At 43.4% G+C, this 26689-nt stretch overlaps 1 protein-coding gene and 1 long non-coding RNA gene across 4 annotated transcripts in view; both read right to left on the bottom strand.

Annotated features, from left to right (window-relative positions):
• The window catches only part of NIPAL2 (NIPA like domain containing 2), a 40481-nt gene extending 23959 nt beyond the window's left edge, over positions 1 to 16522 (bottom strand). Inside the window, exons 1-4 of one of the 3 annotated variants that reach the window (XM_083517380.1) lie at positions 16059 to 16522; positions 10728 to 10796; positions 7574 to 7745; positions 3569 to 3628 (exon numbers count right to left, since the gene is read on the bottom strand). In XM_083517380.1, the coding sequence (XP_083373506.1) occupies positions 3569 to 3628; positions 7574 to 7745; positions 10728 to 10796; positions 16059 to 16151 (394 nt within the window). In that variant the 5' untranslated portion in view covers positions 16152 to 16522. The remainder of the gene's footprint in view (positions 1 to 3568; positions 3629 to 7573; positions 7746 to 10727; positions 10797 to 16058) is intronic. The other 2 variants (XM_083517381.1, XM_083517379.1) reach the window with 2 other exon arrangements.
• A 7778-nt stretch (positions 16523 to 24300) lies between these two features.
• LOC310714544 lies at positions 24301 to 26473 on the bottom strand. Its single transcript, XR_014529887.1, has 2 exons — positions 26328 to 26473; positions 24301 to 24660 (listed from the first exon to the last, which is right to left on the bottom strand). It is a non-coding gene; the product is annotated as an uncharacterized lncRNA (long non-coding RNA).
• Between the last annotated feature and the right edge of the window lie 216 nt (positions 26474 to 26689).

Below are 26689 nucleotides of genomic sequence, written 5' to 3'. Positions count from 1 at the left end.
CACAGATAGCACTTCTGTGTAGGAAAAAAGTATGCAAATCGTCACTAGGGATGGGTGAATTCTGTCAGTTTTGGTTATTCCCTGTTTCCTGTTTTTCTAATCTGAAATTCAGTTCTCCACATACTAGTTCACAATTAAAACAAAAACAAAAACCAGCCTCATGAAAACCCACCGGCCTTTTAGTGCAAATATCCCCTACTATACACAATTTTTGTCTAACATACACATGTTTTGGAAACAGTTATCTGCAATATAGTGCATTTTGTATGTTATTTTCACTAATATATATCATACCTTACTTCCTTCCCTTCCTCTTCCCCTTTTAATGAAGATTACCCGCTCTAGGATCCCACAGCTAATTCTCCCCTGGTCTCCTCACTGGCCCAAATAGGACTAATTTAGCCAGCTAGCCCTGGTGATCATCTAATGTTTATTGGGACTGTCCCTGCTAAATTGATTTTTGAATTCTGAATTTATTGTTATTCACGTTTTATACTGTATTTTATGCTGTTTTTTGTTGCATCAATTAAGTGTTTTAAATTTGTTGTTAGCCGCCCTGAGCCTGGTTTTCTGAACCAGGAAGGGTGGGGTATAAATAAAAGAATTATTATTTATTATTATTATTATTATTATTATTATTATTATTATTATTATTATTATTATATAGAGGTCAAGCTTAGTTGTAAACTGATATGGCTGCTTTGAGCCCTCCACACCAACAAATTACCTCTGTGGCACTTGTTCACAAGCAGTTGATGGGAAGACCTTGTCTAACAGCAAGTGGACAGATATCATTGCTAGACATTGCTACGGAATTTGAAATTGATCCTTCATCCACCAAACTCCCAGTTAGAGAGCCTCTTGCTTCACTGAGTGACAATGTCATAAGGGATCTGTCTACAGATCAAGCATATGGGTACTGGACCATACAGGCCATAAGGACAGGGAAACTTTCCCATGGATTTGGCCCTTCTTGAAATTGGTCCAGTGAGCCATTCAAGGTGGTTAACAACAGCAAACAGGTTTTGCTGCATATGGGTTCCAATGGCTTTAAAGGCAAATCCCGCAACAGCTTAAAGGCTGTTAAATAGAATACATCATTTGTGTGTAGTACCCCTGCTGGTTCAACAGCAAAGTAAAACACTCCTTGAGTAGAAGGCCCACACCACTTCTTGTTTCAGCTGTGGTGAGTTAGGCTGCAAAAGAAGGCTGTGGTAGATGCTGTTTTGACAACTGCCTGGCGTTCAGCATGGTATGCATTCAGCGAAATAATCCATACACTCTCATGCTCCTATGACAATGAGAAGAGGAGAGCTGGTGCCCAGAAGATCACTGACCTGAGGGGCAGAGATTATGAAACACTGGGAGATCTTTCTGTATGTCTAGAAAGACACCTTCCACCAGTGCTTTGTCCTTGTTGGAGCTGATAGACTGGTCAAACAGGATATATGAACCTCCTTTGACATGTAAACTTACTACAGAGGAAGTAGAGAAGTTCACTGACAAGCCCATGCAAATTCCACAGTGGCCCTATCAGGTTCGGTCTATAGAGAGGTGTGTGAAACAAGTTGCAGAGGCAACAGCCAGGGTAAGGTAAAGGTAAAGGTAAAGGGACCCCTGACCATTAGATCCAGTTGTGGCCGACTCTGGGGTTGCGGTGCTCATCTCGCTTTATTGGCCGAGGGAGCCAGCGTACAGCTTCCGGGTCATGTGGCCAGCATGACTAAGGTGCTTCTGGTGAACCAGAGCAGCGCACGGGAACGCCGTTTACCTTCCCGCCGGAGCGGTACCTATTTATCTACTTGCACTTTGACGTGCTTTTGAACTGCTAGGTTGGCAGGAGCAGGGACAGAGCAACGGGAGCTCACCCCGTCGCGGGAATTCAAACCGCCGACCTTCTGATCGGGAAGTCCTAGGCTCTGTGGTTTAACCCACAGCGCCACCCGCGTCCTGGGTGACGCTGTGGGTTAAACGGCCAGGGTATATGGACATAAAAAGTGTGAGGGCTAAATCAGGCCAAGAAGCAAGTTGGAGGCTGATGTTCAAGAGCAAATCAAAGCAAGACTTAATGAAACTTAATTAAATTTCTTATTAGCTGATGTCATTAGTTTCTAATGTTGTTTTATGATTACAGTGTATCCTTAGTAGCATGTGCTTTATGCAGAGAAACTAAATATTTTACAGCATTACCCAACATTTTCAGAAGGTAAAATTAAAATTATTTGGTTTTCCAAGAGTAGTTGATGCGCTTTTTAATCAAATGAAGATTTGCTATTCTAAATGTTGTCAAGTCACAAAAATAATAGCATATTTGAATTCCTCACACCCCCAAAACATATTTTTAAGACCCCTCGCTGAATAAATTTGCAAAAACCAAGTTTCACCCCTTCAAATGACATGTCCCATTGTGGTAGACCCATCCATAATCTTAGTGGAGACAAAGAGCAGAATGGGCTGACTTGTCTGCCCAGCTGGTTTCCTGAATTTGGTGCCAAAGCTTTTTATTGGGTGAAGGTTAGTGAGGGAAAACAATACTTTCCCCAGGAATACATCCTAGTGTTCTGGTTGAGTTTTAGAGCACACGAGCAGAACTATGACTATGGACAGCTGCTGTGGGAATAAGCATTGTGACAAAGTTTGAGAATCACAGCCATCTCAAATATGTCAACAACATTTATGCAGCAATTGGCCAGAGTAATCTCAAATGTCAAAAATAGCTATAGACTCATTGTCTTACATAAAGCAACCAAAATATCTGCTGGAACTAGTCACATATCTAATAAACGAACCGTAGAGCAAGGCAGATTTAATTTGCAAAAATGTTTTTGAGGCAGACATAAAGTCCAGTGTTTTGTGGAATTGAGATCATGTGTGCTAGCAAAACATTGCTGAAATGCTCTTGGAAATAACCAAATTAGTATAAAAGGAACAAACAGTTACTATTTTTTAATGTTATAAAAAAGAGCTTGTGTGCAAATATCAACATTAAAAGAGCTGTGAGCAGAATGATTAAGCAATTAGATGCCTTGTTTTTGATAGGACTCCTACTGTTGTCAAACATATCAAAATATGTAAAATATTGAAGTATTATCTCCCGATTTAAAAACTGGAAGCAAAAACATGAGCCTAAATAGAAAACGCCCATTTAATTGGTACAGATAAAAGTCTACCTAGGACAGCTCAGTCAAGAATGAGACTCTTAATCTCAGGGTCGTGCGTTTAAGCCTCACATTGGGCAAAATATTCCTGCATTTCTGGGGGTTGGGCTAGATGACCCTTGTGGCCCCTTCCAATTCTATGAGTCTATGATTGGAAGAAAACTTACCAGAAAAAATAGATTCAATGGACTTTGGGGTTTAAAATCCAAGCTTGTATAACATTTTTTTGGAGCAAAACTGGATGATCCTGCTTATTATTAAAACTATGTTCCAACCTATTTTAAAATAAGCATATTTCTCTTCAGCTGACAAATGTTGGGGGGATAAATATATCTTGCTATTAACGCAGCATTATTTCCCCTATCAAAACAGCACTCCAAGTATTAGACTGGCAGCAAGCATTTACTTACCTAATATACCTTCGGATCTTATGTACTCTTTTAGGAATAAGACAGAAATAACTGCACTACCTGGGGAACAAACAGTCATTGTTAAATGTTACGTAATAAGAGACTATATTGAAGATGATGAAGTCGCGTGTGATAACATTGCTTAACAATAATAACAAGAAAAGCACCCATTTGCCTCCACAGTAGCAATACAATCCTGGCAAATCCTGGTGCTAGAACTAGACTCCTAGTTTACTTCCACACACTTTTAAAAAAAAATCCATGGAAAATTGGCTACAATCCAAGAGACAGGGCTTGTGAAAGGAGTGCTCTGCATAGCACATCCCTCAAACACTGTTATTTGGGGGCTCTTAAACTGCCACCAATACTACCCACTTATCCTTGTGCATACATAACTTGGGCACCCTCCTGACAACAAATGGTTGTGGAGTTTCAACAGAACCTTCCACATGACTTTACACGCTTTGATACGTGCCATTTCCACCATGATTTCTGCTTCTTTCCAACTCTAATCCCTGCCATACATGGACAGGGGCACTGTGGTTCCCATTGCTCAATAGAATTTAATTCCCTTTTACAGTGGTACCTCAGGTTACATACGCTTCAGGTTACAGACTCCGCTAACCCAGAAATAGTGCTTCAGGTTAAGAACTTTGCTTCAGGATGAGAACACAAATTGTGCTCCGGTGGCGCGGCAGCAGCAGGAGGCCCCATTAGCTAAAGTGGAGCTTCAGGTTAAGAACAGTTTCAGGTTAAGTACGGACCTCCGGAACGAATTAAGTACTTAACCTGAGGTACCACTGTATTGTGGTCACATCTCAAGAACATTCTTACAAGACCTTGATAGGTGGTACATATACACGTCACAACAGGGATGTGAATTATGCACCATGGGAAATTCCTTTCAGGCAGTATCTCAGCCCCACAGAGACTTGCTTAATTTACAAATGCAGCAAAATGAAGTGATTAAAATCCTGAAGTAGTACAAATAAGCAGCACAGATATTCTGGTGCAACCCACTACGCAGTGGGCTTGTGTTGTATTTGTAGCGATTTTTTTTGTCTAATAGAACATTTAAAAAAGTTTCTGTTTTCAAAAAATAAAAAAGTAAATCTAGCATATTTCCATTTTGTCAATGACCCATAGAAACAGCCAATGAAGAAAATGGCATTTGCAGCAGAAAACTCACATATGGTTCTTCCAAGCATTGCAAAACATTTGTTAAAATCAGTGTCCTGTTTCAAATGCTGTCAAGGGATTAAAAAGAGATAAACAGCAGTGTGTACACTTGCTTCATCAGCAGGAGACCTCCCCCTGAGGACACATAACTTTCTTCTCCCTAGAAATAATTTAAGTATAATTGCTATAATGAGCTACTGGGGGCTGTATAAATTATGACGAGCATAATAATAGCAAAGGTCTTTTTAAAAAGGAGTTACTTGAAATGCACTTAAGAAACCTATCAACTTAAGATTACCATTTCATGTGGAATATTAGGATGACAGCTTTCGTGAGCAGAAAGTGCTAGTATCCAAGCAACATCTTGTAACACTGCAGCTCTCTGACTGAAAAATTGCGTGTGTGTGTTGAGGCAGGGGGAAATGAACCCACCTAGAATATAAATTACTTCTCTCAATGATGCCTCATGGTGGTAGACTTCTGTCTCACTGGTACCACTTCAGACTGTGGTTGGGGAGGGATGGGGAACACGACTGAATGCTCTGGTATGAAAAACAGCCCCCACACTGGGAGAAAGGCACAAACTTTCCCCCTGAAATTCTTATACTCTTTGTGGAAAAGCTAGGCCTGAAACTGACACTGGGTCTTTCAAATATCACCAAGGTACCAAGACAGTTGCTATAATGATTATCTAACTGACACAGCGTTTATTTGCTCAAGCATTTCTGTCCCCGACACAAAAAGTACCCTGTGCTGAATTGCAGCTACTTTGGTCTATATGGAGCCAGTCGTTTGCACCCAGTTGCCATGCGGTGCTTTGACTTAACTGTGACATAGCAAAAAGGAGAATTTGGCTTGGTACAGGCTGAAGCAGTCAGATATCATTCCAGAATTGGCTTTTTCCACAGCTGTCACAGCTGGAATTAGTCATGAGAACTCATCTTCATCATAGACACTAATGACCTCTGAAAAGGTACTATTCAGACACAAGAGGAAGCTATCAGCAGACTTTGGGAAATCTTAACGTATGTAAGTATGCAGCATATATTTAAGGGGGGAAACCCTTAAGGTAGCCCCATGAGGATGACACATGCTCAGCAGAAATGCTGTTCAACTTGGGGAGGTGGGAGTCAGAAAGCTGAGGGTTAAAGGAAATGGAATATCCTGGTAAAGGGCATGACTGGATAGAACAGGCAAATTACACTTTTTTGTTGTGGGTGCCACCAGTTTCTCTCTAACAGGCCTATCAATATTTTTATGCTGTATATGCAGTCATCATAGAATGAAAAGTTCATGCAACTGAATTCCATAGTACCACCCAAATAGCCAGTTTTCATAATGTCGGTACAAAGCTATACAAACAGAGCAGGTATGGCCCTCCAAATCACCCCTGACCATTGGCCATGTTGGCTGGGGATGGTGGGTGTTGTAGCGCAAAACATCTGGAAAGCACCATATTGAAGAAAGCTGTTCTGTCCCATGATCCAGTATGCTCATGCAACAGCATCTTGGAATCCAAGACAATGTTATAGTATAGAAAAGCGCAGGGATTTTATAGCACATCCCTTCCACTGGAATACTTCTCGTTCTAGCAAATATCTCTCTCCAGGGACCTCTCTTATATGTCTCTTAACTTTCCTTAACCATTTGTGCAATTATCTCAAATAACTGAAAGAAAAATCTCCATGGATGTCACAGAGGAAAGGTGAGAGGAACCAGCTGGGGAAGCACTAAGGGACGGAGGCTCAAGTCCCAGGGAGTGGTGGCAGGACAACAATGAGTGCTCAGAGGGAGAAGACTGGGAAGAGGAGGTGTTCGAAGATGATGATGTAACAGGGCTTAGTGAGCTGAGAGAATCTGTGGCAGAGAGAAGTAGTCCAGGCTCAGAAGCAGAAGCTGAAGCAAGAGAGTTGGAGGCAGGCAGCCAAGAGGCAGGAATGTGTCGGACTGGTGAAAAGTCACGACGGTCTCCCCCTCCTGCCCTCTCCCCTTGACTCATACAACCATAGCTGTCAACTTACAGAAAATAAGGGATCAGCAGCCAAAATAAGGGATTTTCTGGACACAGGTATGTTCAACTTCTGAGCCCTTCCGAGGCAAAGGCAGAAAGCCCAGCCAGCAGCCAAACGAAGCCTCAAGCAGTGGTTCCCACAGCGCAGCAACCCGGTAAAGGGGATGCAGCAAGGAAAACCACCATCACCTCTCCGCTGGGAAGCGCTAAGCAAAGGCGAGTCCCCAGGCAACACGGCCAATTTGATCGGCACAAGGCATGCAAGCTCCACCCCCTCAGTCGTTCTTAGACTCCTTATTGGGTGAGCAACGCAGCCAAGCAACACAGTTGGAGCCTCCCTCCTCCCTGGCCAGCAGGGAGGGAGGGAGAGGAGCTGCTTCCTTTGAAACCCAGGGAATTTAAGGGACATCATCGATAAGGGATGGCAGCGGGACACGGCGCTGTGATAAGGGAGTTTCCCGCCAAATAAGGGACAGTTGACAGCTATGCCCAGAACCAGAAGAGGCATGAAAAAGGCGAGGAGAGCTTGGCTGCACACAGGCATAGTCTCTGATTGCTTGGGGGAAAAACTCTGAAGAAGAGGAGACTTAAGGCAGCTGTGGGGAGGTGGAGACTGTCAGTCTCGGCAACTGATTCATGAGGTAAGACCTACCACGGATGAGCTGCTTTGCTCATTAGACCTGACACTTAGCTGAGTCTATGAAGTCATGATTTTGGTAAAAAAGAGATAACTCCAACTTGGAACTGTGTGAGTTATTTCTGGCTCGTTCTTTGACAATGAATAAGGGATGGGGTCGGGGGTCGGGTCATCTTACCTATGACAGCCACATTTCCTAATGGAGCAACGAGCATGACTGAAGCAAACCCGTAGGCGGCGAAATTTCCAATTTCTCCAGTCCCCATGAGTATAATGCCGAACCACCAAAGCTTGCTTCTGTAAAAGGGCTTCTGACTGCCTTGACGCATGAGTCGAAGATGACAGTATTTCTAAAAGTTAGATATGATGGAGAACATGTGAATGAAAGACATGGGTCTGCATGCATGTAACAGATATTGTACTTGACATCAATATGGCATTGCAGAAGCTTTTTGCATCATGCTATCAGTGCTGAAGGAATTATATAAATCTCCAGTCCCTAAATAAACACTCCTGGAATAAAAATGACAGCATGAGCTGAAGTTAGCATTCAGTGTAGGTGGTTTGCAATGCATGACTTTGGAGCTACTTTCAAAATAATGAATTTTTCAGAAAACTCTTCAAATTCTTAGGGACATCCTGGTGTCAATGCCAAGAAACCAAAAAGAATGAAAGGCCCAGCCAGGTGCCAGTCTGAATAAGACTGATAAGACATTAGTTTCACTTAAGTGGGGAAGGTGGGAAACTGCATGTAACCAGAAATACAAAGAGACCACCAAATGACCAAAATTAATATTTGATTTCTTTGGCAGCAAGCTCTAAATGGAATTATTTAGATTTGTATTTAGATCTGGACAGAGGAAGCTCAGTTCACACAATCAGTAATTAGGATTTGTTGAGGATTTCTCCACACTTACCACTCTCTCCAAGCACAGTCCACAATTAAAAGCTCCATATCGGAGCAATCTTTTTTTTTTTGCCCTGGGGCTTTCCCTGTGAAAATCTACTCTTTAAAGCTCAATTGGAGGAAACATCCATTTGCAGAAAACCTGAATTGGCATTTGCTCCAATTCAGCTTTAAAGAGTAGGTTTTCACAGGGAAAGCTTGGGGCAAAAAACCCCACCCCGAATCACTCAGACACAAAGCTTTTAAGTGTGGACCTGTGCCTGCAAAGAGTGGGGCAAAAGGTACCGTATTTTTCGTCCCATAGGACGCACCTAGTTTTTTGGGGGGAAATAAAGGGGGGGAAATTTCCTTTATTCCCCCCCCCCAAAACCAGGTTGGGGAACAGCGGGATGGCGGCGCTGCGCCTCCCCGCTGTCCCCCGAGCTTGTGGGGCTGGCCGATGTCTGCCCGGCGCGCGGGGCACTCTGCTTCAGGGCGACCTGTGCGCCGGGCGGCAGGCTGCTATCCGCAGCATGGGGAGCCCTGTGGGAACTTCCGCGGGCTCCCCAGGCTTGCTGATAGCTTCCTGAAGCCTGGAGAGCGAGAGGGGTCGGTGCGCACCGACCCCTCTCGCTCTCCAAGCTTCAGCGAAAGCCTGTATTCGCCCCATAGGACGCACACAGATTTCCCCTTCATTTTTGGAGGGGAAAAGTGCGTCCTATAGGGCGAAAAATACGGTAAGTCTGGATAAACTCTGAGATAGTGCTTTCAAAAATTGTATTACTAATGAAAAGCAATAATCAGCTACTATACTAAACTGCAAGGGACACGGGTGGTGCCTAGGATTTGCCGTTCAGAAGGTTGGCGGTTCGAATCCCCATGACGGGGTGAGCTCCCGCTGCTCGGTCCCTGCTCCTGCCAACCTAGCTCCTGCCAACCTAGTTCGAAAGCACGTCAAAGTGCAAGTAGATAAATAGGTACCACTCTGGCAGGAAGGTAAACGGCGTTTCCGTGCGCTGCTCTGGTTCGCCAGAAGCTGCTTAGTCATGCTGGCCACATGACCTGGAAGCTGTATGCCGGCTCCCTCAGCCAATAAAGCGAGATGAGCGCCGGAACCCCAGAGTTGGTCACGGCTGGTCCCTTTACCTTTACCTTTTTATACTAAAGTGCTACAGAAGGGGCACAGCTTCTTGACAGACACAGTGGACCCCATGCAGTTCTCTGTTTTGCCCTCCATTTCATATGCATACCTGGCCCTAAATGAGCAGAATGATGGCAACATGAGAACACACCTTCTTAGTGGTGGCTTCTCCACTCTCCACAAGGAGACATGTCCTGAGACATTTTTGGTTTTTAGCTGCCAGGCAAAACGCTTCCTTTTTACCCAGGATTTTGGTCCTTGATTTGAATGGCTTCAGATATTTGAATCTGGAACAGCTCAGTCGGTACAGCATGAGACTCTGAATCTCGGGGTTGTGGGTTCGAGCCCCATGTTGGGCAAAAGATTTCTGTATTGTGAGGCCTTGAAATGGCCCTTGTGGTCCCTTCCAACCCTACAATTCTATGTTTTGTGGCTTCTTTTAGTGGTGCAGGATCTGTAAGACCTGACTTATATTTGCATACATGTGTTTTTTGGGCTTTTATTGGTTGTGTTTTGTTACAATTGGTTATAGTATTTATACTATTTTGGTAAGTTGCTTTGGGTCGCCTTGATGAGGAACGCATCATCATCATAACAACAACAACAACAACAACAACAATCTGAACACTGGAAAGAGAGGGGATGGTGGCAATATGAAAAGCTGCTTTCAAATGGTAGAGCGATTAAGCCAAGCGCTCGCATACAGAATCAATTTCCATTTGCTTCCACATGGGAGCTGTAACATTCAAATTGGTAGTCAAAAGATCTTTACTGCGGGACAAGGATTACTGAGCACTGATTTCATGGAAGGGTGGTAATCCGATCACTGCTCTGCGCTGCAAGCCAATGCTCAGCTCACTTTCAGACGTTTTGCCTTAATATGGGCAAAGTATAAGGACCGAAGAGAAGGAAATGTGGCAACTGTTAAGGAGGCACAGGGATGTGGCTCTTGTTTATACGGAAATTTGATATGGTGGCTCCTATGCTTAGGAACTTTTGCCTAGCATTAAAAAAACCCCCAAATAAATCACAATACTAAATACGATTCACAGGAAGAAGGTTGAAAATAAGTTGTGTAGTCAAATATCAACGAATTAAATATAAAAGTTGCAGAACTTTAAGTGTGCTTTTATGCCTGAACAGAGGAATAAAACTCAAAGCATATTGTAAGGTAATCAGTAGCTCAGTGCTGTGTTATGTAAGTGCGCTATTAACCAACATTAAATATTATGGCTGGAAGCCTGTGCACACAGTTTGCTGCTTAGATCTCATTACCAATCACCATACAAAGGAGATTTTTCATACCTGCAGATTCAAAGAGATGCTAATGAGAATGTTTCCTGCGATTGCCAACAAGACGCCTAAGAGCAAAGTCTGCAGAAACAAAACATTTGTGTACAGTAATACAGATAATTAGTGGAACAGCAGGCAAATATGCACACAGTTTCATTCATTTATAGAATAACTTGCTGGCGATTGGGGCTGCAATACTTCCTGCTCTTTCAAGGGTAGGGCTGAGCTATGTTGCCTGCTATTTACAAACACTCTTCCGTATCCTAACAGCAGAGCCTAAATGGTAAAAGTACCCGAGACATGTTGAATATTCATCTATAGTATGCATCTTGCATACCAGCTCCCCAATTTCCCCATCTTGCCCACAAATAAAATTATTGAGAAAGAAGAAAAAAGACTGAGAATCCTAAGGAGCTGCCAGCACTGATTCCCACCCCACACCCGAATCATACAGAAAGTAGAATTGGTTGTTCTTGTTGTATAAATAAGAAAATAGTCATGCGAGACAATGCCAACATACTGGAGCAGTTCAGCGATGGAACCAATTGGGGTGCGGTCCTCTCTCACTGGAAGCTCCCCATTGGCTAGGTCTTTTCAGAGGTGCTTCCCCATTTGTAGAATTCCCTCCCTGGTGAGATGTGTCTCCCTCCCTCATTACTAACTTTCAGGAGGAATTTTAAAACATTCTTGTTAACCCCCAGGTATTCAGTGGCTGAAAGATACAGCTCCTAGCAACTTGAAATGATTGGGTGTGAAAATCTGTGACTGTTTCACATATTTTTATTTGCTTTAAGTATTTTCTTTTTAAAAATGTTTTTAAATTGTATTATTTTATCTCTGGTTTGCCACCCTGGACTCCTTTGGGAGAAAGTGCAGAATGTGAATTCAGTAAGTAAATAAAAGAGTTCTAGATTTCTAGCAAATACTAAAATGAAATATATATATATAAATTATGCAAATATGACTAAAAGTATGCAAAACCAGCATAAGCTTAAGATTCTGAATCAACTTGGCAAAACACAGTGTTTTCTCTATAGAATTTTATTATCTCATCAATTACTTTATTGCCAAAGGAAAATGTGCAGTTTTCGTAACTGTATACAAATCTGTCCCAGGTATTGCTTTCTCAAAGAAATATATCAAGGACAGTGCAGTGGTACCTTGGGTTACATACACTTCAGGTTACATATGCTTCAGGTTACATACTCCGCTAACCCAGAAATAGTGCTTCAGGTTAAGAACTTTGCTTCAGGATGAGAACAGAAATCGTGCTCCGGTGGTGCGGGAGCAGCAGGAGGCCCCATTAGCTAAAGTGGTGCTTCAGGTTAAGAACAGTTTCAGGTTAAGAACGGACCTCTGGAACAAATTAAGTACTTAACCCGAGGTACCACTGTATATAACAACATGTAGAAAGTTTTCCATTTTGGTTTAAACTACAAGGAGAGATACATTCAAAGTACAGTCGTACCTTGGTTGCCGAACGCCTTGGAACTTGTATGTTTCGGTTCCCGAATGATTGAAAACCGGAAGTGAGTGTTTTGATTTTCGAACAATTTTTGGAAGCCGAACGTCTGCCACAGCTTCCGATTGGCTGCAGGACGCTCCTGCAACTGTACGGCACATTTCTATACCTTCCTTCTAATGCAGCTTAAGGCAACAGATCTAACCAGGCTGTTTTGTAACAGCCATCCTCTCGCTCTCTTTCTCCAAGTCCTTAAAAATCACAAGGCAGCAGAGTAGTGTAAGGGAAATATTTATACAATGGTGCTACTTTAGATGCTGATACACTATAGCTACTCTGTCCATCTAAAGAGATGCGTTAGGCAACCTCTGCTTCAAGAGGGTGGATATTTTTTTAGCATGCTCCATTCCTAAACTTCTAACATACTGTTCAGATAAATTTAGCTTCACTGCTTAAGCTTGAAACAAAACCTTTCCAAGATTGACTGCTCATTTCCTCTAAGGCTACTCAAACAGCTCCCTAAAGATAGTTTTATAGCCAAAGGTTCTATAGCAATAGGGATGAAGAACCAGAGAAAGGGCATGACTCAATGAAATCACTTACAGCATTTTGTTTCAGATCCCACTTGTTTCTCACCAACAGCACACTCAATATTTTTATGCTATATGCGGTCATAAAAAAACTAAAAGAACATGCCGTTGACTCTCACGATGTTACCCAAATAGCCACATTTCCGTAATGTCAATACAAAGTGATATAGATAGCGCAGGCATGGGAAACCTGCGGCCTTCCAAAAGTTGTTGAACTACAGTTCCCATCATCCTGAGCAATTGGCCATGAGGCTGTGGCTATTGAAAGTTGGAGGCCAACAGCATCTAGAGAGCCACAGGTTTCCCACTCCTGGCATGGCAGCATAACAGGCCTTTCTCATCACACCAACATTATACATATACAATGGTACCTCAGGTTAAGAATTTAATTCGTTCTGGAGGTCTGTTCTTAACCTGAAACTGTTCTTAACCTGAGGTACCACTTTAGCTAATGGGGCCTCCTGCTGCCGCCGCCACGCAATTTCTGTTCTCATCCTGAAGCAAAGTTCTTAACCCGAGGTACTATTTCTGGGTCAGCGGAGTCTGTAACCTGAAGCGTCTGTAACCTGAAGCGTCTGTAACCCGAGGTACCACTGTACACAAGAGATTATTTCTACTGCTCAGATATGCTTCCAGCCTGATGGAAGAAACACTGCCACAGGATAATCACAGTAGGCTCTGAGGTAATGGATAGGGTCCACCAGTTCAGTGCAGCTGAGCCTACACTCCAGATGAACGTCAGTCCACAATGGTGTGCCATTGGACAGTACTGAATCAGAATTGGCTGTACAATCCAAGAATGGTTCACTTGTCATGGAAGTGACCCCCGAGAAAAGGTAAATTCTCCTTTGACACACATCACACCAGTGACACAGGAAACTTTATACTTTTGGGTTTTAATCCTGTTACAGATATTTATTTCTGCTGGCAGAAATGGGCTTAAGCATGACTGAATATGAAGGCACTTCTAGAGAGAATATCAAGGTTCCGTGCCAAATATATGTGTTCTGTCACACTTCCTAGACTCCTAACTATATTTCAAAAGCAACAGATCAGTTTAAATCCAAACACCACCTAAAAGGAAAAACAACAACAACCCTGGATTAATTCCAGCTTTAGTTTTGCATTGCTTAAGTCCTCCAGTTTTTGCTGAATATAAGGTACCTTACTAGATTTGACACGTAAAAATATCAAGGCTGAAACCTTTCTGAAAGAACCATTCAGAATTTTTATAGAAGTTTGGAGAGAGAAAAATTAGCTGGCTTGAACTAAACCAAGGTTAGAATATTTGAAATGCCCAGGGTGAAAGTTTTATATAACTGTGTTAACTGCTGGATTTGTATATTTATTTACGAATCCACAAGATCTACTTATATCCAACGATACTTGGAACAGACCCGCTGAAATCAATCAGCTGGAGTGATTTCAGTTTCAATGGGTCTACTCTGAGTATTACTAATGTTGAAGATCACCTATAGCTAACAAAGCAACAGCAAACAAGAAAAATTTAGGGCAGTAACATGCTGTGTTATCATAAAAAGAGAAAGGCCTCATCAGGTGTGGTTTGGTAAAGACCACAACATCATTTTCACAAGGCACCTAAAAAAGCTTATGTAACTAATAGCGGCACCTTTGAGGATCATGAAAAATAAATAATAAATACACACATAATAAGATCTGGTGTAATAAATATTGTAATTAAGCTTTCGCACGAATTCTTTACAAATAATCTGAGATCTAAAGGGAGGTTGTTTCTTGTTTCTGCTTTGCATTAACAGAAATACCAACGGGATAATGTATGTATACTAAATGCAAGCGTTTCCTAGCTCCTCTGGCAACACAATAGTCACCAAATGTGCATTTAAACAACCTCTCTAGACCATCACAAAAAAATTATTTCATGTATATTACACCCCATCCCAATGGACTGAAGTTCAGAATAATAACATATGTCACAATAATTACAAAGGAACAATAAAAACAAGATAAAGCCAAGAAGATAAAATGCCAATTTCGATTTAAAAAATAATACTGTGGGCATAATCCAGCCAAATTTAAGTACATTTACATCCTGCTGATTTTAATGAGCAAGGGTTAAGCATGTGCTGAACTCCCATGCAAAGCAATGTGACCTCAGCCTGGGTGGAACTAGATCTCAGACTTTTGATAAGTCCCCAAGATGGAGGGGTTAGCCATCAAAAAACTTCTCTCTCGGAGCCATTGTTCACATTTTGGGTCCAGAGAAAGTTGATCTCAAAACGCTAATGCTGTTTACTCACATTCTACAGTTTGATTAGCATTTGGTAATAATCCAAGGTTCTACTGCCCTAAAAAGGGCTTAACTAGACATTACTGAGTAGACGTAGCTATGGCCAACAGCATCGTTCCCGTGCATCGCCATGGTAACATCCAGTAAAACAAAAGTGGTGTGACCTGACATCATAACACTCAACATTTCCCCCACCTCAGCTCACTGTCTGCCCCTTGCAAGAGAATGAGGAACACTGGTTGCAATGAGGCCACATCATGTGTTTCATTTCTGAAGGATACAGATGCCACCGTCACCTCCACGTATGTACTTTATGTTGTTAGGGTGGCAAAACCACTTCTGCCTGGGGGACGAAGAGGACAAATGTTTTGCTCATTGGCTAAGTCATTTTGAACTAGTCATTGCCTCAGGGAAGGGCTGTAGCTCAGTAGTAGAAGGCCTGCCATGCAAGCAGAACGTTACCACCCATAGAAAGGGAAGGCGAGGAGAAGTTCTTTGCCTTCCTGCACTCTTTCCCACAATTCCAAAGGGTGCAGCATCTGACACCACTGGTTCCACATTTCGGGTATTCCTATCGCTCCACAGAAGACCTACCACAGCCACCCAGATTTTGAAACATTTCCACTAGCCAAATCGCTCTCTGAAAACAGCCTCTGGTTGTTTCTGGTGTCCCAGTGGTTGGTTGGTTTTTGCACACTGCCCACGAGGTTTGCACACTTAATGCACCCCTCCTCCAAAGAGTTCATGGTTCTCCTTTGCCCTATAGCATCTTCACAACCACCTCTCTGGTGTAAGAGTCCTGTATGTAACGCTGACTATACATTTATGGTGCTGAGTGCAAAGAGAGGGACAAAACGAGGCTTTCTTGCAGTAGGGAATTGCGGACGTCTTGTTGTTGCTTTACTGGCCAACATTAAACATTATCGGTGTGCCAGATGCACACTTCTGGCCCTAAAAGTCCCTTATTTAGGGCAGAGGTGAAGACTTCTGTGTAAGGTGAAGGTGAAGACTTCTTCGCTTACCTGGTTTGAGTAGTACCACCCGCTGGAAAGAAACCCGCTGCTGCTCTCTTTACGCGCGAGGGTGGCGTTTTGCACCAAGCGCGCCTTCGCCATTGTCAAGGCGACCTTTGGGAAACGCTCTCCGGGGTCTTCAGCTGCGCGCCTCGGACAACCGGGTCGCCCCAAGCAACGCCATCAGCGATCGCAGCAAATGAAACCGGATTTCAGACTTTTCTCCCACTTCCTGGTCTAGGATTGTTTGGGGAGGAGGAGGGGGAAGAAGAAAGGACTGTTTGTTTTTTGAGAGACGTGGTTACTGTTTTCTTTTGCCCGGAAGTTCACAGGTGCTTTAAGGAGCTCTTGGCAAAAGAGAGAACCTTTGCTGAGATTTGGGGGGCGCGTTATTTATTCGTTTGTTTGGGTGTTTTCCTTTTATTCTTTTTGCGCGTGGGAGGAAAATATTGCAAGTAGCTGTGGACAGTTCTGCAGCAGCGCAAGAGTAGATTTGAAGGCTGCTTGTGTGTTTCGTATATCCCAGCCCCACCTACCTCCTGTTTGAGCTGCGGCAGCCTGCCATTTAACTCTTTCAATACCAACGGAGGACACAATAGAAAAGAAACACACCGAAAGGCCGCTGGATCACAGGGAAGGGGGCATGTTCAAATGAACGCCCAATGAAATGCTTCGGTTCCTTGCGAACGGCCATAGGGTTGCAATGGATTTCCCAATGGCCATGGGAATGCAAGCGCCCAAGACGTTTCTTCTGAATGGGGACGTATTGGACTGCATTAAGGCTAAGCCAAGGGACAATGCACTGTTTGTAAGTCCTCAGTAAAAAAGAAAAAGAAAAAAAGGAGATATTCCTGCAGACTGGGAGCAGAAAAGCAGCGATATGTAGACTAAATCCAGAAAGTATTATCAAAGTCTTGCCTTTTATCAATGGATGATTTTAAGTTACTATGCTGAATTCTGCTTTCTTGTTAGTTCATAGTGCCTTGGGCAAAAATATTTTTCCCTGGACAGTGTTCGATAATCAATAATAATAATAATAATTTATTTATACCCCCGTCCATCTGGCTGGGTTTCCCAAGCCACTCTGGGCAGCTTCCAGCAGAAATAAAAGCACAATAAAACATCACACATTAAAAAACTTCCCTAAACAGGGCTGCCTTCAGATTTCTTCTAAAAGTCAGATAGTTGTTTATTTCCTTGACATCTGAAGGAAGGGCATTCCACAGGGTGGCTGCCACTACCAAGAATACCCTCTGCCTGTAACCTCACTTCTCACATGGAGGGAACCACCAGAAGGCCCTTGGCGCTGGACCTCAGTGTCTGGGCTGAATGATGGGGGTGGAGATGCTCCTTCAGGTATACTGGGCCAAGGCCGTTTAGGGCTTTAAAAGTCAGTACCAACACTTTGACACTCGTTTGAGCATGAAGACCCCATGTTCATCATCGTATGTAAAAATCCAATTGGATCTGGCACATGGGGCAATCTTAGGTATGCTGGCCAGCACCACTGAGTTGTTTCACATGAAATGCCTTCAGTTTCACTCATCGTGCCTCTTATCTGGTTATTGCAAAAGATCATGCTGCAACACCAGCATGACGTTGTGCGAATCCCACCAATGGGCCAGTCCGATGGGAGTCTTTTCAGCTGAAAGAAGGTAAGAAAGTTCTAAATAAGTAAGAGGTTGCTGTATGTGCAATCACATGTTCACACAAGTGCCAATCACCAAGCTGGTTGATCATGTGAACTGGACACACTGGTATCCAATCAGTATAAGCCCAATGTCATTGACTGGTTGGGTGCAGAGGAATGGTGGAAGGAGCCAGCAGGGGAGTCCCCCTCCTGCTGCACAAATCTCCCCAGGGTTGGATTTCCAAGTTATCTCTAAGAACTGAAACCCATGGAAGGGCCATGGCTCAGTAGCTGAGCATCCACTTTGCATGTAGGAGGTGCCAAGTTCAATCCACAGCATCCGCGGTAGGAGTGGGAAAGACTCCTGGTGTGAAATGTTGGAAGACCACTGCCAGTCAGTGTAGACAATACTGAGTTAGATAGATCAACGCTCTGACCCAGGCAGCTTCCGATGTTGCGCACTTAATTACTGGGAGAGATCTGATGCTCTGTTTTGCATGCGGCAGAGAAGTGTGAAATGGGGAAGTATGGAGAATTTCACTTTCTGTACACCCACCTAAATGTGTCAATCATGTCCAAAGCTTCTCCAACTGTTCTATAAAGGGAGCAGTGGCGTAGCGTGGGGGGTGCAGGGGGGGGCGGCCGCACCAGGCACAACATCTGGGGGTTAGGGTTAGGGGGCGCAAATCCACGGGTTAGGGGGCGCAAATCCACGGGTTAGGGGGCGCAAATTACTTGCCTTGCCCCGGGTGCTGACAACCCACGCTACGCCACTGAAAGGGAGCCTTAATATTTAAAGGGGCACCAAGGGGATGTGGTTACAAGTAGGGAAACCTGTGTTCTGAGATTGCTGGACTCCAGTTCCCATCAGCCCCAGCCAGCAAGGTCAATAGTCAAGAAGGATGGGAACTGTAGTCCAACAACATCTGGAGGGCCAGAGGTGCCCTATGCCTAGGTTACAGCATAATGAAGGCAGCCATTGGCGTGCTTACTGGGAATGGCAGGTTTATATTTAGGTATATTAATATTTCTCTTTTTTTGTTTTGTTTGTGGGAAGGCTGCCTGAAAGGGGTATGAAACCTTCAGAAGAAGTGCCCATTTTCTTTGGCCCTTAATGTTTAATACCGCCCACCTGTAAGCCTTCTGCGGCTCCAAAGCCAGAATGCTGCTGCCATTTCCTTAAACTGGCACAGGAGGGAGACCATATTTTCAAGCAAAACTCTTTGATTGAATAATTAGGTTGGCAGCCTGCACTCTTTCTCTGCTCCACTCCAGGTTTGCTTATTATTATTACTGGGCAATAGTCCCAGAAACACAAGCCATTCAGCCGTAATAATAGCAGCATGCCCTTCTAGTGCATCTCTGCTCATTTACTGTGAGAAAAGACTCATGGCTCCACTGGCAATGAATGCACATATTACTATTGAGGAATCGCCGCGAGAGCAATTTGGATGGGAAACAGAGAGGAAGGAGAACAGAAGAGAACAAACAAAAGGAAGTGCTTTCGTTAGGCAGTAGATGATAATTGCGCTAGCTTAGAAGGGTTTTTAAAGGATTAGACAAATTCAGGAGAGGCAGGCCTGTCAATAACTGATAGCGAGTGGAACAGACTATAGGGAATTGTTACCTCTCACACACTCACACTACCTGAGCTTCCCAGAGCTACCTGGTTGGTTGTGGCCAGTGTTGGAGACCAGTGCTCACATTAAGCTAGGCAGAGAGCCAGTGTGGTGTAGTGGTTTAGAGCAGTAGATTCGTAATCTGGGGAACCAGGTTCGCTTCCCCGCTCCTCCACATGCAGCTGCTGGGTGACCTTGGGCTAGTCACACTTCTTTGAAGTCTCTCAGCCCCACTTACCTCACAGAGTGTTTGTTGTGGGGAAGGAAGGGAAAGGAGAATGTTAGCCGCTTTGAGACTCCTTTGGGTAGTGATAAAGCGGGATATCAAATCCAAACTCTTCATAGACAAACTTGCCCCTCCAGATGTCTTGGGACTACAACTCCAATCATCCCTAGCTAACAGGACCAGTGGTCAGGGATGATGAGAGTTGTAGTCCCAAAACATCTGGAGGGCCGTGTTTGCCTATGCCTCCATTAAGCCAAGTTTCAGTCTCAGACATGACCCAAGAAACCATGACTTGTTCTGGCTAATCCCGGCTCCTTTTTCTCGCACTCTCAGTCCCCTCTGACAATGCCCTTAATGCTTTTGAGGTATTCCTGTATTGAAGCGCCCTCAATGCATCATCAGCTTGCTCATCATTGGCTGCACAAATTGGGTGCTGAATTCTCAGAGATTTGTGGCACTCAAGCAATAAATAAATGCAGTACATTTAAAAAAATACACAAAGGTTAATTCCCTGCCAGAAAATGCCAGTACATTTCTTGGATATGAAAGGCAAAGAATATAATCCTGACCCAGCAGTGTTTTGTAGGGGTATGAAATCCAATGCATTCAATGAACTTCTATACCTGCAAAGAATTTCTCAGTTGCTTCAACAGCCCCAGATGTGCAAAGGGATGTTTGTATAGAGCTGCTCCCTTCATTAAAGTGCATGGGGATATCCACTTGTGAAAAGGACTCTTATTTGCAAGACTGCACATTGACCTCTGGATTGGAGAAGGACAGTACTGTACTTTTTAAAAACTTGGTATATTCACAGGGAAGATTTGTTTTTAGGGTGGGATGTCAGAAGAAAAGTTACTTCTGGTGTAACAGTGGTGGCTCCCACCCTGGCTACAATTCCATTGTGTGAATACCTTTGAAGTTTATATTTCTGTTTACACATTTTTTTAAACATCTAAAAATGCATTTCGGTGCTCTTTTAAATTAAATAAAAAGTCAGTAAAAGGTTATTCAAAATCACGAAACACAGAGCCACTTCTAATATGTTAATACTGACCGACTCGAAATACTGGTTAGGTTGAATTTTCCACGAGTCATACAGTGGTACCTCGGGTTAAGAACCTAATTTGTTCTGCAGGTCCGTTCTTAACCTGAAACTATTCTTAACCTGAGGTGCCACTTTAGCTAATGGGGCCTTCCGCTGCTGCCACTCTACTGCCGCGTGATTTCTGTTCTCATCTTGAAGCAAAGTTCTTAACCCGAGGTACTATTTCTGTGTTAGCAGAGTCTGTAACCTGAAGCATCTGTAAGCTAAAGCATCTGTAACCTGAGGTACCACTGTACTGTGAAAATAGTAGAAAGGGTGTAAACAAGGAGTGTACACACACACACACACACACACACACACACACACACACAATTATATGCAGTAGAAAGCTCTGTAAAATCACAACTTTAATGCAGATAATGTTGTTCTGAAATAGAATATTCCTTTTGCCTTGATCTACCAAAACCACCAACATTTGTGTTGTGGGGTTGGAAGTCCAAAAAAGGGAAAGACAAAAACAGCAGAGCTGTATTGCCCCCTTAGACTGCAATCCTTAACTTGGAGTAAGTCTCATTGAATAGGGTGGTGAGATCTGATAGAGATGGTCAGTGGTAGGTCATGCAGCTGGGACTGGAGGCAACAAACTAAAAGTCCCCAATGTCAACTATATATTACAAGTTGCTAGATTCATCAGACAACATTTTGCTTTCCGTGAGATATCACTAATGAAGTCGACTTCAAACCATTAGTGTAACCTCAGTTCAGGTACTTCAGTCCCAGCCTCCTCGCTGCTAAAACCTTGAAGGTATTCTGACACTTTTAAATTGAATCTGGCACCTTATGCAGATTAGTTTCAAAACTGTGTTAATATATTCTTACGAGAACCAGCTTATGACCCCAGAGGAGGGTCACATTAACTTTAATAAACCGCAGGCTATTTGGCTCCAGTCATGGCTGCCCTTCCCTGCAGCATTTTCTACTGCCCAGGCATATTAAAAGGTTTGCCTTCTTGTGCCTTATCTTATGCTGAGCATAACAATAGCCCATTAAATGATCAAGCCTTGACCGGGATATTGTATTCTCATTTTCAGTTGTAAGCTTGCCGTGTCTTCCTACCCAGGGCAGCCAATGTCACTCCACAGCGCCTGCTGAACAGAGAGGATATTAACCACCCCATGCACTGCTAAACTGCGTACACCTTCTAAACATGGAGGCAGTGATACTCTCTGTCCAATATATTTGCATAGCTAAACTAGGTGCCCCTGGAATTTCACACTCCAGGCAAAGTCCTACCTTGGACCAGTTCTGTCACCTTTTATTAAACTCCTGTCACTGCAGCTGCAGCATCTAAAGTGCCTCATTGTTTTAAATACCCTTCTTCTTCTCCCTTTGGAAAATCAAGCCAAACTTAGAGGTAAAAACATAAAGAATGTGAGAAAAGGATGAAAAGATTTTTCATTTTCATCCTTACCATTTCATTGAAGCACATTGTTGCCACCAAAAACAGTATTTCTGTTGACGGTGGTCCCTGCCCATCCCATGAGGTGCAATCAATTACCTGTTCTTTTCCACACCTGCATTGATTAGAATGCATCAGAAGATTGACTCTTATCTAGTTAATCTGTGCACTCAGGAGTGCCAAATTGGCCCCATGACTGTGGGTGCCCAGGGCCATGAGTGCCATGCAGCATGGATGGCCCTGGTACTGGAATTTGTGGGTGCCCGGAGCCTTCATGGGGAATTTTGTGGGTGCTCGGGCACCCAGGGCTCCAGGGAGTTGGCAGCTATGCTGCAGGTAGTATCAGGAACCTGGCCAACAGATTCCAGTTAACTTAGTACCTGAGTCTAGTAGCTGAGTCAGATTTGTGAGGTCTCTTCTTTAGCTAATTGGAAACTGAAGTCACAGCTAGGGAGGGAATCTATATCAAAAGTAAATAGAAGGCAAGGTCACAAGGGACACAAAGATGGAACGGTTGCATGGGCTTAGGCAAGGAAGTTCCATTTTCTTTGCAAGGAGATGCAGAGAGAACGTTCAGAACTGAAGCTGACCCAGAAGGGTTCCTGCAGGGCTTCTTCTGGCCAACCAGAAGGTCAGGATGGACATGAGAGAACTTGAGCTTGGTAAAGCACAGACAGCTAAGCAAGATCAGCTTGACTTTCAAGTTCAAGGATGGTGACCTTCCAGATGTTGTTGGACTTCAATATCCATCAGTCCAAGCCAACATGGCCAAAGGGTTATGGGAGCTGTAATCCATCTAGAAGACCACAGGTTCCCCATCCTGCTCAAGGTGCAGCTAAAACAAGGAATGAGAAAAGACCATTCTTCAAGAGCTGATTATATTAGATTTCAAAGCTCTTTGTTTCTGGCTAGTCCTTGCATTGTTTTCCTCCTTTGGCTAATGCCAACAGCAACAGATCTCAATGACAAACAAATGAAGCAGATTATAGTTCTCAAGCATCCCACCATCAAGCGACTAAGGCTTACCTGATAGTAAGGCTTATCAAGCTAAATGGGATTTACTTCGGTGCAAATATGCATATGGTTGAGTTCTAAGGCTGAAATGTCACATGCAGTTGGATGGAAGTAAACCTCATTGAACTCGATACATTGGAACTTACTTCTGAGTAATCATAGGTTCTGACTGTATGAAAATGATCTTTCTCTCCCTAACAGTCATGTAGCATTCCCCCCCCCCAAATGTGTATGCTACCTGTGAAGCTGAACAGCTATTATGTGGTTTTTATTATTCCTGTAGTAGACTACAGTATCCAAAGTATACACCATGCATACTTCTTCACTTAGGAGCCAAACACAGCTATGTAAAGTGAGCAGCTTGTTTACAGTAGACCCTTATACTGGTAGGGACCTATGCTATCAAATTAGTGGGAAATCAGTATTCTAGTAAACAGAGGTCAGAGATCAAACCCACAATTTCATATAAAATTCCAGTCCATGTACACAAAATATTAAAATTAAAAAAATCCAAGTCACAAGACCATCAGCTACTCTTAAAGCTAATCAAAAGCAGGGTAAGAGTAAAGGAAGTGATATTTAAATGTAACATTAATCCAAAATTTAATGCAAGAAGCAGTCCTATAATGGATCTCTTGTAAACCTTGACAACTGATTGTCAAACAAGCAAAATGCTTGGGTTCCTTCTTATTCAGATGGTGTCTTAAAATGTCAGTTTGAATAGTATTATAAATATATTCCTCAAACTGTACTGCTTCTTATCTGATAATTATTTGGGCTTTGTTGAGAGGTTTTTGTTTTGCCATTAATTTTATGTAAACCTGAGAAATTGTAACCTCCTTGATGTCTTTGGTTGCCTTGTTTTATCAATGCACATTCAGGGCTCCACTTTTCCAAAATGGTTTCACAAGCAACGCCTCTTCCAAGGGAACATTAGGAACTTTAGCTCTGCAAGGGATACAACTCACAACACCCTTAGCAAGCTACCATTCCCAGCATCCTTTGTGCCACTTTAGATTGCAGGTGTGCAGTCCTTTCATATATAACTGAATGCTCCTTCCCAGCAATAATTCTGTTCTAACAGATGTCATGCATTCAGCTGAAGCTAGTTGGATTTGGGGCAATTTACTCTTTACTATCATTAAGCTAGTTCACTGCTTCTAAGCACAATGCAGTTAACATCGCAGCACTAAGTTCTGAAATCAATAAAAAAAAAGAAACGGATGAATAATAAATGAGAAACGGATGAAGAACAGGAGCCTCTGAAAGCCTATCGTGCTCTGTTTCTTTACCAAAGACCTGGTTCCCCAGTGCCACCAGATGTCAGCATACACTACTTGACTAAAAACAAACATGGGACTTTCTGACAGTGAAATCCTAAAAGCAAAGCAGGTTCCATCCATGCAGAGTTGTGCAAACTTGTCCCTCTTTTTGGACAAACTGGATTGTTTCTGTGCTGCCCCACAGAGAGAAGATTGCCTCAGTCCCAAATATCAAATGCCACACATTATGTAGCCTGAATCTATATGCAAAACAGTCCAGGTAGATTTCAAACCATTGCTCTCCCAGCCTAAGCTTTCTCAGCTGATGCCTTCATCTTTTCCGGCGAAACTCCAATCTGCAAAACATATTCAGAAGCGCTACGCTTCTGCTGAAGAATACGGAGATGATAAAATAAGAATAGCTTTGCAGAAGGAGCTATAGAGCCATATGGCAGGCATATAAATACAAGCCATATTGTCTATCCTGGTGGTTTTCAAACAATCTGCACACAGGGAATATTTTTCTACATTTATTTGTCTACTGAAGAACCCCTGCACATTTGCCACTGCATTCCCATGCGCTGGCAAGGATTCTCAGCTGTTTTCTAGAATGGTGAAAGTTCTAGGACTGAGCTCTCCATTTGCCTCACAGAGGAAAGACCAGGGATGTTGCATCCAACTCTTCATCTGCTCAGATTGCTAGTGAACCCTAGAACATGCCCAGCTCTCTTCTGTGGATCTGCTATTGCTAAGGAAACTTGGTTAATGGCAAGTGATTTCCCTTTCAGGATGCTGCTAATTAATGAGCCCCAGTAATGGGCTTGGGCGGGACACGGGTGGTGCTGTGGGTTAAACCACAGAGCCTAGGACTTGCTGATCAGAAGGTCAGCGGTTCGAATCCCCGTGGCGGGGTTAGCTCCCGTTTCTTGGTCCCTGCTCCTGCCAACCTAGCAGTTTGAAAGCATGTCAAAGTGCAAGTAGATAAATAGGTACCACTCTGGCAGGAAGGTAAACGGCGTTTCCGTGTGCTGCTCTGGTTTGCCAGAAGCGGCTTAGTCATGCTGGCCACATGACCCGGAAGCTGTCAGGGTCAGGGGTCCCTTTAGCTTTAATGGGCTTGGGCAGCCTGAAGGGAGTGGGCCAGATTAATTTAAGAGTCCAGCTATAAGAAGCCTGTGCAAGGACTTCCCTAGCTCAATGGGGCTTTCCCCTTCTCCCTGTGTGCCCCCTATGAACCCAAGATTGGCTTGCAGGGGTCAAGAGAACCCACAATGCAGTGCGCAGTGGGAAGAGAGGGGGAATTGTTCCATCTGGCAAGCTGATATGCATGTACTGATGGAGCAATTGCCATAGCATGCCATTGTATTCCACCCACTGTGCAGGCAAAGTAGCAGGAGTTTAGCTGCCTTGAGAGATGGCAAGTACTGTTGATCTACCTTGATCATTTCTCAGTGAAACCAAAATGCTTAAATGCGTCTTGAAAACTCACAATTCTTCAGCAACTCAGTGTTTAACTTTGATTCAGCAGTTAAGCCTGGTGGAATGTGCTTAAACGTAGTCCAGAGCTAACTTGTAAAAGGGCAAAGCTTTGAAATATAGAACACAGAAAGCTGCCTTATACATGGCAGATCTTTGGTCCATCTAGCTCGAAACTGGCCACACCAGCCTTCCCCAGCTTGGTGCCCTCCAGAAATTTTGGGTTACAACCCTGATCAGCCCCAGGTACATGGCCAATGGTCAGGAATGATGAAAGGTGTGGTCCATAATACCTGGAAGGGAAAGCCTGGCCTACTTTGAATGGCAGAGACATGGCATTAGCTCTGTTTAGACATAACACCAAACCATAGTTCGACATTACTTGAATGAGCCTTGGGCTCACAAAGTTCCTTCTCCTCTCTCTCACATACACCAATTTGCTCTTGCACTTTTACTTTTGTGGCCAACAATAGCTTGCCGTTACATCCAAATAATTTGACTAGCATTTCCAGTTTTGGTTTACAGGCAAACTATTGTTTGTACAAACCATGGTTTACATCTGTAGATTATTATTTTTTGCATCTGTTGTTGGCTCTGGTTCCATCTATTTTTGGTGTCCGTGGCTTCTGTCCCACCAGCCCCAATGGGCAGTAGCCTCTTAGGGAGGCTGTAACATTCTGCTGCCTCCGCAGGCTATTCATTTCTTAAGCTTTGGTTACCCCTCTGTTATGTCCTGCTTGTCACATCCCTTTGTGACATTTGAGTGGTTCAACCAATTACTGCCAGGGGGATTTATAATGTCACTGACACTACCATATTATTTGTTAGTACACGGCAATCAAAATGTAGATACATACTTCAGGTTATACTCTCTGCTCCCTTAAGGCAGAGTATTTTCTGAGCAGCCCA

Source organism: Podarcis liolepis (genome assembly GCF_965112155.1).
Source record: "Podarcis liolepis genome assembly, chromosome: 8".
Classification (NCBI taxonomy): domain Eukaryota; kingdom Metazoa; phylum Chordata; class Lepidosauria; order Squamata; family Lacertidae; genus Podarcis; species Podarcis liolepis.
The sequence above is the reverse complement of the archived record's forward strand: the minus strand, read 5'-3'. Positions and strand labels throughout refer to the sequence as shown.